At 40.2% G+C, this 19,377-nt stretch overlaps 1 protein-coding gene across 2 annotated transcripts; it reads left to right on the plus strand.

Annotated features, from left to right (window-relative positions):
* The first annotated feature begins 96 nt into the window (after positions 1–96).
* On the plus strand, positions 97–19,377 carry impact (impact RWD domain protein). Of its 2 annotated transcripts, XM_069699212.1 has the most exons (11): positions 97–260; positions 2,209–2,337; positions 2,434–2,486; positions 2,612–2,674; positions 2,933–3,018; positions 7,049–7,177; positions 7,258–7,352; positions 10,778–10,851; positions 11,375–11,465; positions 16,444–16,578; positions 19,015–19,377. In XM_069699212.1, exons 1-11 carry the CDS (start codon positions 213–215, stop codon positions 19,072–19,074), a joined length of 963 nt encoding a protein of 320 aa, XP_069555313.1. In that variant the 5' UTR covers positions 97–212; the 3' UTR covers positions 19,075–19,377. The 2 variants fall into 2 exon arrangements, with proteins under 2 accessions (XP_069555313.1, XP_069555314.1); XM_069699213.1 differs by lacking the exon at positions 97–260 and having other exon boundaries at positions 2,243–2,333.

Consider the following 19,377-nt stretch of genomic DNA (forward strand, 5'->3'; position numbering starts at 1 on the left):
ATGATGCTTTATTTGCTTTTCGTCCTTTGCTTTGTCTGACGGCGGAACCCGGAAGTCAAAACACACGCACTCGAACTATTCTGCCCTGGAAGCAGTTTCACACTGGCTGGACTTTAAACATCATGTGCTCATGTGGCTGGTGTATGTTTCCTTTACTGACAAAACTAGTTTGTATATTTTCAATAGTTAATACTGCGCAATGAGATGACTAAATGGCGGATCTGATGAATCTGGAGAATGAAGGAGATCTTCAGGCTCAAGTAAGATCAAAATCTTTGCTTTGACAACCTCTTACTCAGACAAAGTTGTGTTCACTGACAGCTTGTTGCAGCATTTTGAATTGGCCTGCAGACAGCGTATAAGCCAAATAATATCTGCTGGCAGGTGTGACACAAACACAGTGGTGGTATTTATAAATTAAGATGCACGTGAATGCTCAGACCACAAGGTAAACACACACACACACACACACACACACACACACACACACACACACACACACACACACACACACACACACACACACACACACTGCAGGCTGCTCCCAAGATGTCTGGATTCATTAACACATATTCAGGTGACGTTTGAGGCTCAGCAGGTGCAGCACAGAGGCCACACATCGACACACAGTGCTGTCAACACAGCAGGAACAGCCAAAAATATTGGACACAAATTATCACCATCACCTGCATACATAATTGGACTTTTATTTTAGGTTTTTGTGTGCTGAATCAGAGTGTATGTGTACCCTGGGTCTGCGTTGTCCCCTTTGTCTGGCCATTACATTCAGGTCACAGCATCCAATTTTCTATAGAAAATTAATATCAACAACGCTTGTTCTGGAAGTAAAATCATTTTGGGTGAAACAAGACAAAAAAAAAACAACAACAAAAAAACCCCGTTATTTTGAATGAAAATACAGAATAATTCAACTTATCCATTTTTTAACAGGAGGAATGGCCCAATGAGAGCATTTATCAATACAATGTGATTAATCACTTCAGCAGAGATCGTAGACGGTGGATTCAACGTTTCCCAAACCTCAGTCAGATAAAGGATCAATGAAAAGGATGAGACCCTCTGCCTCTGCACTAACTGCTACGAGGGGATAGAGAGTGAGATTCAGGTTAAAAACACCCTTCGTCTCCTCTTTTTTATGTTGTGCCAATTGAGCACTGATATCTTTTAATTAACCATCTTTTATTGTCTTCTGACAGACAGAAAGTTAGAAGAGTCTTTGAGGATTCTCTTTAAGATGAATTATTGAAGCACTAGTTTACCATTTTGGGAAATGTACCGTCTTGCTGAGAGTTTAAGGAGAATATTGATGCTGTTGTCTGCCCACTAAATATGACGCTACAGTCAGCAGGCTGTTAGCTTAGCATTACTATAAAAAAAAAAAAAGAGAAATCAGCAGCCCTGGCTCAAATTATGTTTCATTTCCTGAAATCCAAACAGCAAAAATGTCAGTTCATCCTTTCATGGGAGAATATGTGCTGGACTATTTGTCTAAGAAGTTACTGGTCTTGGCCAATAAAAAGTCATAAACCCAAATCCTCCTATTAACTTATCATCCAACAAAACTTCCATGGCCTCCGGCATTTTCTAAAACATCAGCAAACATGTCACAAATCATGAACGAGGAGCTTTCAGAAAATGTTTAGGTCTGCTAAGTCGTGAATACCACAAGAGGGGAGCGTTGATATGAACTGTTCTCGTGAACATGGTAAATATGACCCCATTTGAAGGCAGCATTTTGTCACCTCCGCAGAGCCCCGCTACCCTCCCCCTGCTTCCAGTCTTTATGCTAAGCTAACTAGCTTATGGCTCCAGTGTTTACTGAACATATGCAAGTGTGGTATTGATTTTCTCATCTAACTCTTGGCATCAAAGTAAGCAGAAGTATTTCCCAAAATGTAGAGCAACTGCTGTATACGACTCACTGGGTATTTATTACCAAGAAAAACAGACTCGTATACAATGGAAATAAATGGAAGGCACAAACTGAGACTAGTTGTAGTTCAATATTTATAGAATTTGTTTTTTTGATGCGTTGTGTATGGTTATTTACATTTACGTAGTGTTAGACTTTGAAGCCTTCTGTAGATCTCTGGTCCAAATGCTGTAATTGCTTCATAGACTATTCCATAATTAATGTCTACAGATGACTGATGTTTTTGCTTTATAATTGTTTTTTTTCTCTTTTAGATTGAAGAGGTCGAGGCTTTGTCTTCTATCTATGGTGATGAATGGTGTGTGATAGATGAAGCCTCCAGAATATTTTGCATCAAAATATCCAACGGCCTGGAGGAACCAAAACTCGCAGCATGTTTGCAAGTAGAGAAAAAAAAACAAATCTCTCACATCAATCACAAGTGTGCGTCCTTACAGTTTGTTTGTGATTCAGTTTGTGATGTTTTTCTCCTCTATCAGATAATTCTCCCACCTGATTATCCAAGCGCAGCTCCGCCCATCTATCAGATCAAGTAAGTCCATTTGCCTTTCAAATTTAATATAGAGGAGATCTCCTAATTTTAAAGAACAGCATTCCACTCAAAAACCCGCTGCTCGACCCACTCAATAACCCCGTGTTTGTTCTTGGCTTTTGTAGTGCAGCATGGTTGCGAGGCCCTGAGAGGGCCAAATTGGCAAACAGCCTGGAAGACCTCTATGTGTGAGTGCTTCTCATAATTTCTGACTTCACGAGGAGATACTGTGGAATGATATAAGCCACAACAAAAGCTTTTCATTATTGTTACCACAGTGCAATATCTGTGTAGTGTAGTGTGTGTGTGTGTGTGTGTGTGTGTGTGTGTGTGTGTGTGTGTGTGTGTGTGTGTGTGTGTGTGTGTGTGTGTGTGTGTGTGTGTGTGTGTGTGTGTGTGTCGATTTGAGGATCCATCCTCACGTGAAAATATTTCAATTTCAACAGGGACCATGCGGGGGAGAGCATCCTCTACCTGTGGGTGGAAAGAATTCGAGATTTTCTTGTGGAGAAATCCCAGAGCTCAGAAACAGGTGAGGTGTAAAAAATTTAATTCATGCTGAGATGAGATCACACTCTTCCAAGCAACTCGTAATGACTTGATAGATGTGTACCAGTCCAGAAGAGCTTGCTTTATAAAACTGTGAGTGTGTGCATTGTCATTAGTTTCAGTTGACCGTTTTCTAAACTACCCCTGCAGGTACTGATGCTTCATCTGTTGAGCTTTTTTCTTTCACACCACACGTCCAGTTTACAACGTTAACGGTGGCAGGTTTTTTCATTTGCAGCACTTTTTTTTTTAATAATGAATATTTGAAATTTTACACAGGCACAAGCTATTGCTCAAGGTAAAAATGCGGTGAGTGTTGTAAACTGTGTCCAGTTGACTTTTTAATATTTCTAGAGGATTTTGTTAAACTAAAAACCCTTTCAAAGGATTTAAAAAAATGTACATGATGGCTACATACTGTATGTCATATTATACTGAAAGACTGAGGCTTAAAGGTGTCTACACAAAAAGTTTACAGCTACATTTTTCTGTTCTACATCACATATTACGTGCGCTACACGCCCTGAATGCAACCTCAAGAATGCAAGTTTATTTTCCTGCATTTTAGACACATTACCACAATGGCTGTTTATTGGAATCTGAGTCTTTCAATAATGGACCTGAAAGTTTTACATACAGTATATAAATCCTCTATCAATTAAAAATGTATAATAGTATAGAGTAAGTAAGTGGCGGCGCCCTGTCCAGATCTTTTTAATACATTCACGTTCGTCGCAACAAAAATTGTTGACTGTGAGTAGATGTAGCACGCGATGACATGACCCATTGGTTACAGTGAAACCTGAGTAAAACAAGCTAACAAAGCAGCAAAACTGTCTGTGGAGAATGTATTTTCTACTCCATTAACAAATGGCAACAAAATAAGAGTAATTATTATCACAACCGTATCAAAGCATTATGTATGCAACTGGAGTTCATCGTTGAATGACCCTCCCTCCCTGCTTCGTTTAAACAGCTTGTCGATAACTCCAGACCAGGTCTCTCAATCAAACCAGTCACACCTCAAACGTACCTCTTCTCTGCCCCTTTTCCATCACATAGAGCGGCTTAAATTAACTTGACTCTGGTTTCATCACAACTCCAAGCGAACTGGGCCGATTACACAAGGTTAGGTGAAAACATTGAAGACCCGTGATTGGTCAGAGAGATTTGCCACTGGAATAATTGTTTCACTGTGTCATCTTTATGCAGACAGGATATCCTGCTCAAACCCACCACAGACGTTACTCTGTTTGGTTGTCTACTGTGTGTTTAATGTTGAAGATGACATCATGGTAGTTTGACATAGTGACAACTAGCCTCATGGAGGTGTTACAGTCTGTAGAAGAAAAGGAAATCCTGAAAGGTTCCTGGTACCAAAAGTGAGTGTAGCTTAGCCTGTACCACGCAGTGGAAACATCCCATTAAAGGCTGAATATCTACTTAATTATGGAATTATTTTCAAATTGATCACCAGCATACTGATCAGACGGAGTGAATTTGGCTTTTAACATCTAATTTGCTTATGGAAAAAAATTAATAATTTAGTATTTCATGACAAAAGTTTTTGAATGTTTTTTGAATGGGAGTCTATTGAAGCCAGAGCTATTTTTGAGTCCGTTGTGGGGACTGCACTTAACGGTACCTCCATATTGGCTTCACTTACAAACTATGGTTGTTGCTGCTCTTGATGGGCCTGCCATACCTGGTTACGGTTGCTAAGCTGTGATTGGACAGTCTCTTTTTTTTGGGCGGGGTTTTAGCAGACATTCAGCTCCCCACTTTTCCAACGAGCTAGGGTCCATGATAACATCCACAATTTTGCCTTGATAAAGCCAACAGTTTATCAGCAGGTTGGTTATTAGATGAAAATGTCCACTTAGATCAACTTCCACACCTGAAGCCTTGTCCAAATGCGACGCTCTGCTAAGATGCGCCTCCATTACGAACACAACTGTCTGGTGTGGTCGAAAGCTGTGATAAGATGAGCACAAAAGGCATTAAAAAAAAAAATCCCCCTGACTTTGAGTGACTGCACTGAATTAAGATCGATATCTATGTAATGCCTTCTGTTACCTCGGCAGAATCTTTTGAAGTATAAAAAGAAAAGGTACCGAGGGGGCGGAGGAGGGGTCTGGTCTGGTCGGTCTCTGTTATCTAGCACCGATCAGTGTGTGTATTATTGAGGCAGACGGTTTCTTCTGAGCATCAAGCCCCAAAAAATATGAACCCTGCTCGCCATTGTCGCGTGTCATGAGTTGTCTCTGTGATTCATGTGGTAATAAGTATAACTAGTCACAGCATTTCAGCTCAGGAGTGGAAATGATGGCTTATTCATTCAAATGACAGGCACATGGTGAGAGAGAGGGGGGGGAGTGATGGTGGTGTGTGTGTGTGTGGGGGGGAGGGGGGGTTGATGAGACTGAAGATGCACATTTCACAGAAAAAGGAAATGAAAGGGAAGTAAACATGACAGAGGGAACATGAAAGACAAATAATGTGTGAAGTTTGGATGAATGAGTAGGATAAAAAAAAAAAAAAAAACATTGTTAGCTTACTTCTAATGAATTTTGGCAGCTTGTGTGTGTATGCACAGAATAAACTGTGTAAGCATTACTCAGCATTACTTATTACTCACATTATCACCGCAGGCATGATAGATGTGTAACCACTTCAACTTTGTCGTTTCCTGTTTTTATTCTTGTCATCGAAGATATAGCAGCTTTTATTTTCTTAAAAAAAAAAAATCTACTTCCAATGAGGAATATTGAGGTACTGTATACATGTACCTTATTATAAAGAAAAAAATAAAAATTCCTTAACAAGTATTGTCTATGCAAACCCTGATACTGTTTATTTCTCTGTGCTCTAGAACTTGTTGTTGTCAAGGGCATAGATGTAGGTTTTTTTTTGTTCCCTGTAAAGGTATGTGATTGTTATGGTAATGTTGTATTTGCATCTTTCTGATGTGGCAATTACGTCTTTGATTTTTAGCCAAAAAACTATTAGGAACACTTAAGTGAGCCACACTGTTGCAGTGGAAGACATGTTACACTGTTTGTTTTCAGTCGAGCACACATCCAGAAATACTTCAGAGCGTCGAATGTGTATTAATCCAGACCTGAAAATTGTTCCCAAAAAATAGAGTCACGACTATTTCCTCTCCTTTTTGAGTTGTGTCTGCTTGAATCGACCAGCTGTTGTTGTACATTTTTTACCCAATTTTAAATGAAAGTACATATTTATGACCTGCTTTTAAAGATTTACAACTTCAGTGGATCTGGGGCAGAGAGATGCAAACAAGCTGTGGAAGTATTGAAAGATGGAACAATGCATTGTTGGTTTTGATAATTTTATGGGATTTATTGAAAATAACAAAAAACTAAAATATAACCAGGCGTATACTTCAATATTTCTATCTTTGTTACTGCGTTATTTCTACGTAAATGCTGTCAGACATACCATAGCATTGAGATCATCAACTGGTATGATATTGGCTCACTGCAGTTAAATGCTAGAGGAAACTCATGCATGCCTGCAGAGTCTACTGGAGTTTTAGCAAATTTTCTTTATGATTGCATTGATAAATTATACAGCACATATATGCACATAGATTATGAAATGACTTAGGCTGGGCTCAAAGATAGTGCACCTTTGTTTCCATAACAACAGGGCACTAATTTCAGATCAGCTTTTTGTGTCTGATCTCACTGTATTAGCTTGTTGTTAGATGTGGTCAGCTGTGTGGCGACGAGTGAATCAGCTCATACAGTTCTCGGTAATCTATGGCACTCTGCTCAGTCAAATGTAGAGAATCCTTGCCGTGTCACTGTTAAGGTCATGTGATGGTAATTTGGGGATCATTTGCCCAGTGGATGTCTTTTTAATGACAGGTTGCCTGGACCGCAGGCAGCTCAGTGACGACCTTTACAGGCATCATGTTTGGGATCTAAAAAAAAATACACAACTTCTCTTTTAACACCACATAATGTTTCTCACACGACCTTCTTCAGTGAATCAACCAGACAAAGTGAACATGACGGCTGAGGAGGAAGTGGATGATTATGATGAAGACATACCTGATTTCAGCACTCTCAAGCTGAACACAGAAAATGCACACCTCTTCATGGATCATGCAAACGGTACGGCTCATTTTAGTCTGCTTTGGTTATTATAAAATCAACCTGCCTGTTTCATTATGCATAACATTTATATCTTGTAGATGAAGAGATGCCGCCAATAAAACATGGAAACCCCATCACAGACCGACGCAGTAACTTCCAGCCTCATTTGGCACCTGTGGTGACTCCCAGACAGGTGCAGCACACACACGTTTCATTTTTTGATCAATTACCTCACAGCACAATGAAAATAATACACTAAAATGATACAGCTACAACAGTATATATGCATTTTTCAGTTTAAAAGCCAAACATTCACCTATTTTTTTAAACAATGAAGATAACCTGTAAGTGACAGCTCATACGAAACTCTGTAAAAAAATGGCTTGATGAGGGTGTTGTAGAAAAGAAGGATATAAATGTGTTCATTTACACAAACATCACCTGGCTCCTTCTTGGCTGCTGCTCTCCCTCTCTGGCTCTCTGCTAACATACCGGCTTATCTTAAAAGCGTCCACCTGCTGGGAAATGCTCCTAAATATTTACAGATGTAAACGTCCTTCAGAGAGCATGAACTGAATAGATGAAGACCTGGGCAGGATTTACATATTTTAATACACAGGTCTGGAAGTGTTCAGTTCATCCAAAGAAGTAATTGAGAAAAAAAACAATTCACTGAGAAGAAATATGAACTTGGTTCATAGCCATTTTTAAAATCCATTAGAGCCTTGCTTATTTGTTTGAAACAAATGAACATATGAGTAAATTAATGTTATCTGCACAGATACAGCATCATTTTTAGTTACATTACGTTACATTTCACTTAGCTGACGCTTTTATCCAAAGCGACTTACAATAAGTGCATTTCAACCATGAGGGTACAAACCCAGAACAACAGGAATCAAGAAAATACAATTTCTTCAAGAAAGCCAAACTACAAAGTGCTAAAAGCAAGTGTCATTTTAAGTGCTACTAAAGTTCTACTATTCAAGGTAAAGTCTGAAGAGGTGTGTTTTTAGTTTGCGGGGGAAGATGTACAGAGTTTCTGCTGTCCTGATGTCAGTGGGGAGCTCATTCCACCATTTAGGAACCAGGACAGCGAACAGTCGTGATTTTGTTGAGTGTTTAGCTCGCAGTGAGGGAGCGACAAGCCGGTTGGTAGAAGCAGAGCAGAGTGAACGGGCTGGGATGTAGGGTTGGACCATGTCCTGGATGTAGACTGGACCCGATCTGTTCGCAGCACGGTACGCAAGTACCAATGTTTTGAAATGGATGCAGGCGGCTACTGGTAACCAGTGAAGGGAGCGGAGGAGGAGGAAGAGGAGGAGGAGGAGGAGGAGGAGGAGTGAATTTAGGAGGTTGAAGACCAGTCGAGCTGCGGCATTCTGGATGAGCTGCAGAGGACGGATGGCAATAACAGGTAGACCTGCCAGGAGAGAGTTACAGTAGTCCAGACGTGAGAGGACCAGAGCCTGGACCAGAACCTGGACCAGAACCTGGACCAGAACCTGGACCACCTTCTGAGTGAGAAGATGACGTATTCTCCTGATGTTGTGCAGCATGTAGGAACGTGTCATTGCAGCGATGTTGTCAGTAAGAGAGAGTTGACTGTCGAGTGTCTCCGAAGTTCTTAGCATTCAGGGTCGGGGATAACAGAGTTGTCCAAGGTAGTAGTCAGGTGGGAGAGTCTTTCGCTGGAAGGAAGAGCAGTTCGGTCTTGTTGAGGTTGATTTCCAGGTGGTGTGAGGACATCCACTGAGAGATGTCAGTCAGACAGGTAGAGATTCATGCGGCTACCTGTGTTTCAGATCGGGGAAAGAGAGGATCAGTTGGGTGTCGTCAGCATAGTTATGGTAGGAAAAGCCATGCGAGTGAACGACAGAGCCGAGAGAGTTGGTGTACAGAGAGAAGAGGAGGGGACCCAGGACGGAGCCTTGAGGGATACCAGTAGTGAGAGGACAAGGTTCAGACACAGATCCTCTCCAAGTTACCCAGTAGGTGAGGTCGTTGAGGGAGGATGAGGACAGGGAGAGAGCAGAGCCTGAGACACCGAGGTCCTGAAGGAGGAAATAAGGATCTGGTGGTTCACTGTGTCAAATGCAGCAGAAGGTCGAGAAGGATCAGGACAGAGGACAGAGAGGCTGCTCGAGCAGTGTGAAGCTGCTCAGAGACAGCGAGGACGGCAGTCTCTGTTGAGTGGTCTGTTGAAACCAGACTGGTGATCAAGAGGGTTGTTATGGTGGAGATAGGAGGAGAGTTGATTGGAGATAGCTTGTTCGAGAGTTTTGGAAAGAAAGGAAAGAAGAGAGACGGGTCTGTAGTTGTTTACTTCAGCCGGGTTGAGGGTGGGTTTCTTCAGGAGAGGGTTCACTCTCTCCTTCAGAGAGTTCGGAAAGCAGCCAGTTGACAGAGAAGTGTTGATGAGATGGGAGAGAAAAGGAAGAAGGTCTGGAGCAATAGACTGGAGAATGTGAGATGGGATGGGGTCGAGGGGGCAGGTGGTTGGTGGGGGGAGTGGAGGTTACCAAGGTAAGAACTTGATTGGGAGACGGGGGTGAAAGAGGAAAGCGAAGGGGATGAAGATGATGGAAATGTAGTTACAGAAGCTGGGTTTGAAAAAGAGGAGCGTATGTCATCAATCTTTTTAGTAAAGTCGTTGACAAAGTGGCTCGGTGGAAGGATGGAAGGGGGAGGTGGGAGGGAGGGTCAAAGAGGTTGGAGAAGATGGAGAATAGCTTTTTGGGATTGGAAAATGAGGATTGAATTCTGGTTAGGTAGAAAGAGCTTTTGGCTGCAGAGATAGAGGCAGAGAAAGAGGAGAGGAGAGATTGATAAGTGAGCAGGTCGTCAAGGTGGTTAGATTTTCTCCATTTCCTTTCTGCCGCTCTCATAGTGGCTCTCTCTGGGAGCACCGAGTCAGACAACCACGGAGCTGGGGAGGACTTGTGGACCTGTCCTAACGTAAGAGGACAGAGAGAATCAAGAGAGGAAGACAGAGTAGAAAGGACAGTGTCTGTGGCTGAGTTAGGATGCATGAGTGAGAAAGAGTCAGTTGAAGGGAGGGCAGATAAAACAGAGGAGGCCAGAGAGGAGGGAGACAGGGAGCGAATGTTGCGACGGAAAGGTACGGAGTCTGTTGATGTGGTCAGGTTGTCAGTTTGAGAGAGTGGGAGAGAGTAAGAGATAAAGAAGTGGTCAGAGACATGAAGTGGAGTTACAGTGAGGTTAGATGTGGAGCAGTTTCTGGTGAAAATATAGTCTGGGTGGTTACCGGCTTTGTGAGTAGGAGGGGAAAGACTGAGTGAGAGAACAAAGGAAGACAGTAAGAGCAAAAGGTCAGATGACTTCTTTGTCTGGATGTTAAAATCACCCAGAAGGACAAGTGGAGGGCCATTTTCTGGGAAGTTTGACAAGAGGACGTCTAATTCGTCTACATGGCTTTTAAAAAAGGATCCAGTCATCCACGCAGAGATTCAATATGAAAGCAGTTTAGAGTTAACATTTTGCTGAAGTAGAGCACAGGATAAAAACCCTGTGTCAGCAGTTTCCATCTACAGTAGAGTAAATATAAAGGCATGAGAGTGACATGAGCTCCTTTGTTCCTCCTGTTATGTGTTGCAGGTTAAAATGGTCCTGGAGAAGCTGTATGAAAACAAGAAGATTTCAAGTGCCACTCATAATATTTATGCTTACAGGTTAGTATTGTCATATAGATGAATATACATACAATATTACATATGTCATGACTTTATGATGCAAATCATGCCATCACCCTCTGGTTACTGTTACAGTGCATCTAATTAGTGAAGAAGAACATGAGATAAGTAAAGATTCAAGACCCCTCTGTCTTCTCTAAAGGGCACATTACTGCAATTAAAGGTCAAAGAAGAACCAGAGAAATGAGGGCTTTTTGACAGTCCCGTGCACTATGTGAATAGATGTGTGCGTGTGTCGTCTTTCTGTGTGTGTGTTTGTGTTTTCTCTCAAATGCCTGTGTGTTTGTGAGCTTTTTTAGCTTGGTCTAATGAGGTCGACGTCGAGCCGCTGATGCCCTGCCTGGGTGATCATTACTCATAGGGCGGAGATGTTGACATTTAGACCACTCAAAAAAGTTCTCCGGTGAAGAGGCTGCCGGTGTCACAGCGTCATTCTGTGACCAAAATGTCTTAATGCTCTCCCTGCCTAATGCCAAGCTGTTTTTCATTCTGCCTGTTGTAGGATTTACTGTGAGGACAAGCACAGCTTCCTGCAGGACTGTGAGGACGACGGCGAGACAGCCGCGGGAGGGAGATTGCTCCATTTACTGCAGGTTATCATTTCATTGAGAGAAATACTGACCTTAACCATATAGGTCACTCCTTCAGCTGCATACTAAACTGTATTGTATGTTAGTAAAAATCCCAAAAGAACTGATAAATTAGTCAATGCAGAGCACACCATGCTTTTACCCACTATTAACACAAGCACATTGTTAAATCAGCTGGCTGCACTCGGCTCTTTTTTTGTCTTTTGCATGCTTAATTGGTGTCTGTTCTAAGGTGCCTTGTTCATTTCCATACTTTGCATAATTTGCCATCTGGATATTAAACTGGGGTTAAAAGCCACAGTAAAACTTTTTACTGTTATCAGCGAGGATCTTTGTACAGAATCTCACAATATAAACCGAAAGGTTGCTTGGTATGATTTCCCATCTTATGTAAGACATATATTGTATCAAAATTGGATTTCATAAATAGCATACTTTACAACATGTACTGTTTCTCTATATTTACGGGCACTTCAAAACAACTTTCTCTTAATGAAGACGCCAGTTGCTGTGAAAATAGAAAACTAACTCCACCATCACTTTTTTGGACTTTATATTACACCACCGAAGCAGATGAGGTCTTTTTCACAGACGACATTATGACATGTCACTGCAAAAAATAAAAGAGACTGTGACAAACACCACAGATGTTCAGTACATTGGGATGTAGGGCTCCAATTAACAGCCCTACATGGCAGATTATTGATGAAGTTTGCAATGAGTTTTTCAAAAATGGACAGAAAACGTGAGTGAAAGTGACTAAAGCTGTGACTAATAAATTCACTGGAAAAGTGGCAGTTGCAAAAAGTTGGGAGTAATAGTGAATGATGATGAAACAGCTCCAGGAACAGGCGAGCAGTCTGCGTGGCAGCTCTGGCGTCATTTGGTGTGTGTGTGTGTGTGTGTGTGTGTGTGTGTGTGTGTGTGTGTGTGTGTGTGTGTGTGTGTGTGTGTGTGTGTGTGTGTGTGTGTGTGTGTGTGTGTGTGTGTGTGTAAATAGGGAAACTCTAAGGTGATGAGGCGCTATATAGACCTTTTTCCATTTATTTTGAAATACCCCAAAAAAGCAAAAAGGAATATTACACGTCTGATAACACTTCTCTTTCAGTTAAATAGGCTGTGGAGTTTGTAAAGACGCATTTGATCAACATCTGATTGTCCAAGCAAATCGTTTCTTGTTAATATAAAACAGAAGATTTCTTGTATTGCAGCTAAAAACAGTGTATTATAAAAATTTGTGTGTGCAGTTGATGGCAAAGACAGTCTCTGAGAGCCCGCCTCTAGTGGCCCTCAGTGGAACTGCACTTTAAGGCACTTCAACAGATTCAGATTACAACCATATAAAACTGATAAACACAAATTTGACAAGCTGGATTCAGCAAATTTGTGTAAAAACTGGCTTAAACAAAGACTTCAACTAATCATTATTGCTACCAGTTGACTTTCTGATGGATTAAATTATTTAAAACAGTGTGTTAAAGATACATGTTATTAACACATTAAATTAATATTATCAAAATGACTTTTTTTTTTATTAGACGTGTATTTCTTTGGGTTAGGGTTGACGTTGAGATTTTTTTGGTTGATGTAATGTGAAAACCCTGAACTTGTTGATCAGGGCCAAACATTAATTTAGTTATGTGTACTTATCTACACAGAGATTGACATTTTATGGTGGCATAGGGGAAATGACTGCGCTAGTATAACCCACACCACTTGTATTTACATAATGTGTAAATTTCCTCTGCAGAGAAATAGTAATTTCCTACAGTTATTTATCATTTCATTTCACATATCAAAGAGGCACTTGTCACTGGGTGGTGCTGTCAGATGGCTCTATGATTCACATACACACCCACATCACACTGGAATGTGCAATTGTCCACACGCTTTTTGTTTTCACGTAATGCTGAATGAAAGCCAGAGAGAGGTTTGTGACCAGACCTTTGAAACGCTTTGACTGCAGCAAAAGTTTTCTGTAATCAAAGCTCAGCAGTGACTAGCAGTCGTTCTGTCATACTCATTACTAGTAGGTGTCAGAGCTTTTTTAGATGAGATCCGTGACTCATGTCAAAGTTCATACTCATTCATAAGATGACGGCAGTCATCTGTGCCAGTGTGACCCTGTTAGAGAGATAAATAGCTGTGAAATAGTGCATTGGATTGTTGGTGTGGACGTGACAGTAAGTGTGATCTGCTGCGCTGAATTCAGATCAATCAAGCTGTCTTTGAGCAGTACAGCGTTTCCTTCCAAAACAGTAACACACTTAAAAAAAAATAGAGGCATCACTTGATTCAGACAGATTTAGGTCTATTTATATTTAAAAAAAAAAAAAATTGTAAATAAAGCTACAAACGTATGTTAAAACATGGTGGTACATGCTCTGTTAAATATTTGCAGTAGGATTTTTTTATGGCTTTCTGATAATAGCATTATGTTTTAGGTTGTCCATCCTATTTTCATGAATGTATTATCTCAAGAATGCTTTCATGAAATGTCTTCAAATTTGGCACAAACGTGCACTTATTACACATGTCCTTATTGTGAATGCGATGCCATAACTCAGGAACAGAATGGGTGATTGTGACCACATTTTAATGCAGGCAGATACTGAATTGGTGAGACTGCGGTGATTTTATAAATCTTCTGAGCTGTCGGGTTGAAGATGTGTGTGAAGCATCCACATTTTACAATCTGTAGGTTTTTTTGCAGCAACTTCCATATTTGGAAATATTGTCTGCCATCAATCAGATTTATTGGTCAAGCATGTGAACACATACAAGTATTCCTGTAAAGTCTTCACTATGTGTATCATATGAGTCTGGACAGACATTGATGTCAACCGCAACTTGACCGGTTGGTGGAGGCACACAACCACAAAGCGGTGATTCTCGTTATTTTAAAAATGAGGCAGAGAACATTGTGCAATCTGAAGAGTTCATTCACAGTGACACACCCACAGTCAGTTATCGCCAACTTTGCAATTCCCCTCATCTTGATGGAGTAATTTAGCATCTTTAAGCTCGCTGTTTTGGTTTTAAAGTCTGCACCCTTATCATTTTAGCTCACGGAGATTGCACCCATTGGAGTAATTTACATACACATTATCTAAAAACCCACTGTACACTTCTCCTATCCAGCATTAAATGGTAGTCAGAGATAGGTAGCGACTAGCTGGTGAACACCGTAGAGCATTTAGCAGCTAAAGAGTTGAAATTAGGAGATGGTAGAGACCAAAAACAGAGTGAATATTGGATTAATTTGATGACTCCAAGGGAATACTAATGTTCAATTAATTTACTTTATAAAGTGATAATACTGTACTGTATATCCATGTTATTGTGCTGCCTCCAAGGGCCCAAAATATCAATGATTAAAAAATGTAAATCTGTATTTTTCAACACAACCATTAAGTCAGACAGTCAGTACATTTATTTTAAAAACCAGATAGATCCATGTATATTTGGTCAGGTCACTTCCTGACCTACTGTAACTGAGTGATAGCATCAGGTCCACTGTTGCTATCATCCTTCTGAGCAACACGCTGATTAATCGTCTACTTGTGACACTCTCAGGGTACTGAGCAATTCACATCAAGAGCCTTCTCCTTAATCTATTGTTTTCTAACCTAATTCTTCTCCACCAGCCTTTCTTCCCATTTCCTCATTTAGATTTGTGCTTTGTGCCAGTGAATGTGGAAGTGTGACTTGATGAATAAAAGAAGGATCTGATTGATAGTGTTGGCAGCCAAATGTGAACGAGTCTCTTCAAATGACAGATTGCACTATTTGTGTGGGTTGCAGTGCATAATCAAATTCCCCTCTTCATTTTAAGGGAATAGTCTGTCGTTTTGGGAAATTGGCTTATTTTTAATTTATCGGGCATTTGATTGAAGTCAAATTTATCTCTGCGTGTTCAGCAGAGACATGCACGACATGTTTGCGTCACACAAAAAGCAAAGTTAAAATCAAGTATTGTTTTTACATTCAAAAATGGTTTCTTGTTAGGTGGCAGACGAGTCAACAGTACATCCAAAAAGGCTCGCCTGTGACTGTAAGCAGCCACCTATTTTGAAAAATTGGCTATAATGTTTAATTTTTTTTTTTACACATGTTGGTAAACACTTGCAAGATAAATAGAAAGGAGCTTTGGAGATAAAACATCTTTGATGAAGTTAGGCTCGCTGTTGCCTCCTTCTACTTTTAAAGCTGCGATAACTGTTTTTTTGGGTACATGGGGGCAGCAGAAAGAAGCTGTCAACAAAAAATGACATATTATCCCTTAGTTCAATGAGCAGTTCCTTATTTGCTCATCTAACAAATACAAAGCAACAGTAGTCTTCATCTGGTGGTGTGTTTCTTACTCTCACTTGTTAAACAAGTTCAATATTCAGTTTCCTTGTAACATGGTTTTGGTTTATGCCAAATCTGAGGGTATTATGCTTAAAGCTGCCTGCTGCTTCTGAGACTAGCAATGATGTAAGAACCACAGTGAACCAAAACCTCAAAGCTATTGGCAGGAAAATCAAAACAATGACATAAAAGATGCCAAAATGCTCGCTGTAGCTGAGGGTAGGTGAAAAGTTGGGTGACAATTATCTGTGGGTTCATCTCTTGGCGCGACCCATTTCACATACATGTAGACATTTGATTCGTGGTGAATATAGCATTTTTATAAATGCAGTTTTAACTGTAATTTTGTATGCTATTTTAAGTCGTTTTATGGTTGCCCTTTTTAAAAGTTGTTTATTGCTTTGGTGATCATATTTTCCATGTTTAAGGTCATATTTGTATTTATTTGTTTGGGTTGATTGGGATGGGAATGCTGTGCTTTGCTTTCAATAAATTCATGCCGATTTGGCTTTTTGAAAATGGCTGCCAGAGAAGGGTGTTGTATCATAGTTTATTATATTCATCTCTTTGCCCAGCTCTCCTCATTTCACACTCATTTCACATCCACCATGTGTTTGTCTCACCACAGATTCTGGATGTGCGTAACGTCATTGTGGTCGTGTCTCGGTGGTACGGAGGTATTTTGCTGGGTCCTGACCGCTTCAAACACATCAACAACTGTGCTAGAAATATCCTGGTGGAGGAGGGATACACTGCCTGCATGGTGAGACACTCTTTGGGCCTTTAACGTACCGCTCTGTCATCTTCCACTGACATATCATCAGTCAAATTTGACTTTGCTGCCAGTTTTCTGATGCTGGAAACCACCTGGCATCTTGTGGTCTAATTGACTTTGACCTTAATATTCCTCCAATTAGCTGGAAACAACTGATGGAAGATGATTTTTATTTATTTATTTAGTGTTTCTGGCAACCAAAGCTGAGACAGAAAGCAAGTGTTATACTGTCAGACAGTACTTTTTGTAGTTACAGTGAGACTTCAATTTATTATAAAACATAGAATGTCTGTTCGGCGTGACTTGTCTCTGCAGTAATTCCTCAGTAGCTGTCACATTAAAGATATTGGTTCATTTGAAGTGTCTGGTTGCCACATGTTCTGGAGATCAAACAGGCTTTCACCGGCCTGAAGTTAGGTGCAGTGTGCTTTGAAGTCATCTTTGTGTTCAGCAAAGTTATTCCATTGATAACATGATTGACCTTTGAGTCGCAGCCACAGGTAGATTAAAGGTACTGCAAACCTTCTCTTAAGAGTGTCCTACTTCAAAACCCCATCAACTCACTGTAAAAATTAGGATGTGATTTCATTCCCATCCCGACAGCAAAGGCTCAGTTTCCCGTTGACGTCAAACCTGGACTATGTGACAGCTTCTGGGAAGCTGCTGCCTGTGGAGTGAAAACTTAACACCTCAATAACTTATTTTCAGTGCTTTAAAAATGAATATGGGAGTTTAAAATAAATTAGATTAGAAAACAAACAGCTTAGTTTTTGTCAGTGTAAGTCATGGGCAGCCTGTTTAAAACCTTTTGATTTAAGCAAAACAACAATGTAATTGTCCAGACATAATAAATATGTAGATAAATGAGGAAAAAGGAATCACCGAGGACAATTTCAGTGCCCTTAAAATGGCAGAGTGAGTCTATGCGATGCTCAAACGATGATTAAAAATGTGATGTGTAAAGGTTAAGCTGCGCCAACATTTTTTTGTGAACAGTTTAATATCGCAGAAGCTGGGCAGTAATTGTGATTTACTAATGTTTCTTTGGTCAGAGTTCATGTAGTACATTAACATGTAGGTTTTTTTTTGTCATCTAGGCAGTGCTTCAGAAAGCTCACAATGTCAACTCAAAGTCTTGTTTTGATCTGCTACCGTTTGCCCTGTTAAAGTTACAGTATTACACATTAATACAAACTTTAGATGAGTAATCAAGAACAACCATTGAAATAGCAGGATTATATGGTTGAGTTTATTGACTGGCTGCATTATTGACTATTGTATGTATAGTGGTCTCCACAGTGGTTATACAGTCTTAGAAACAAGCGCCCATGTTTGCATTCGTGTGCACGCTTGTGTAGTTCAACAGATAGCACCGCCTGGTTTAAACCCTCCAACCTCTTTAACTCATCCAACAGTTGTCAAGATTCCAATCAGGACCAAATTGGTGTCTTGGTGATCAGACTGACATTTATATCTCCAGATTAATGCCTCTTGTCAAACCTCTTGGTAAAAGGAATTTCATACAAGGACACAAAATAAGACCCAGAAGTGAGCCTTGAGGTACACAAGTTTAATCTTCATGGGATGACAGATGTTCTGTTGTCCAAGGAAGAAACAAAACACTTTAGATCAGTTCCTGCAATTCTGTCTCAGTTTACATGCTGTCAATCTGCAGCATGCTAAAGTCATAACCCCCCACCCCACCCACCCCCACCCACCCAGTGTTTGTGAGATAAAGTGTAAAATGGAAACAGGACAATAATAGGACAAACTCAGATTTGCTGTTGGTGAGTCTCTGAATAGCTAGAATGGATTTAGAAGAAAAATAGACTACGGTTAAGAAAGTGAGCTGGACCACAAATTTTACACGTTCAGCCAAAAGGTCGCTGTTGTTTACGTTGCGGCATGTGAGTCGCTGATTAAAAACAGTAATGTGGCCACTTCCCGTTGGCTAAAACTCCATGGAAACCCCAATGCAGAGGAACATTTTTAATGGTAGGGTTGGAGACCATTGCAAACACCATATTAGTTATGAAAAAGTGCATGAATATTAAAAACTTCCACATTCTTTAAAAAATGATCACCCTACTGTATGTAACAGAGCTGTAAAAGATCTACAAGTCAGCAGCCTGGTTTACCAGTGCAATAATTAGTGGAGGATGTCTTATAAGAGTACTTAGGAATACAATGTTTGGTTTGATGCAATTATTGGAATACATTAAAACAGCATGGTGCGTGTCAATCAGTACATTGTAATTTGCACATTTGCACACACAGCAGGAGTTTAGGCAAGAGTCTATCTGGAGCTGTAGAACATCACTCAAATATTAAGCATGGGAAAAGCTTTGGCACCAGTCAATGGAGTGCTAATGTAACATAATTATCAGTCTGTTGATTCTCTAATACTTTTTTCTTGTTTCACAGGATGAGGCCACTAAATCAGGAGGAAAGACCAAAAAAACAAAAAGCAAGAAGACAAAATAAATTTCGGGAGGATCAAAGACTTTTATTCAAACACGTTTATAGTCTTTGTAGCTTAATTCAGCGAAAAGCTAATTTTTAGCCAGCTTAGATGGGTCTTAGAGGAAAAACTAATTTCTTGCAATTGTAAATAATTCACTTTTAGAGAATAAAACATCATCTGGAAAGTGTGAATTGTTATTTCAGATGACCGGTTTAACTGTGGAATCTATGGTGATACATTTTGACTGAGAAGCCTTATAATGAAATGTTTACAGTGCAAAACGTTTTAAGTAAAACAGTGGAGATTTGTGCAGTTAATATGAT

Source organism: Brachyistius frenatus, unplaced genomic scaffold (genome assembly GCF_029030835.1).
Source record: "Brachyistius frenatus isolate BFR_SWC_R1_liver_20210118 unplaced genomic scaffold, ASM2903083v1 Contig_29, whole genome shotgun sequence".
Classification (NCBI taxonomy): Eukaryota; Metazoa; Chordata; class Actinopteri; family Embiotocidae; genus Brachyistius; species Brachyistius frenatus.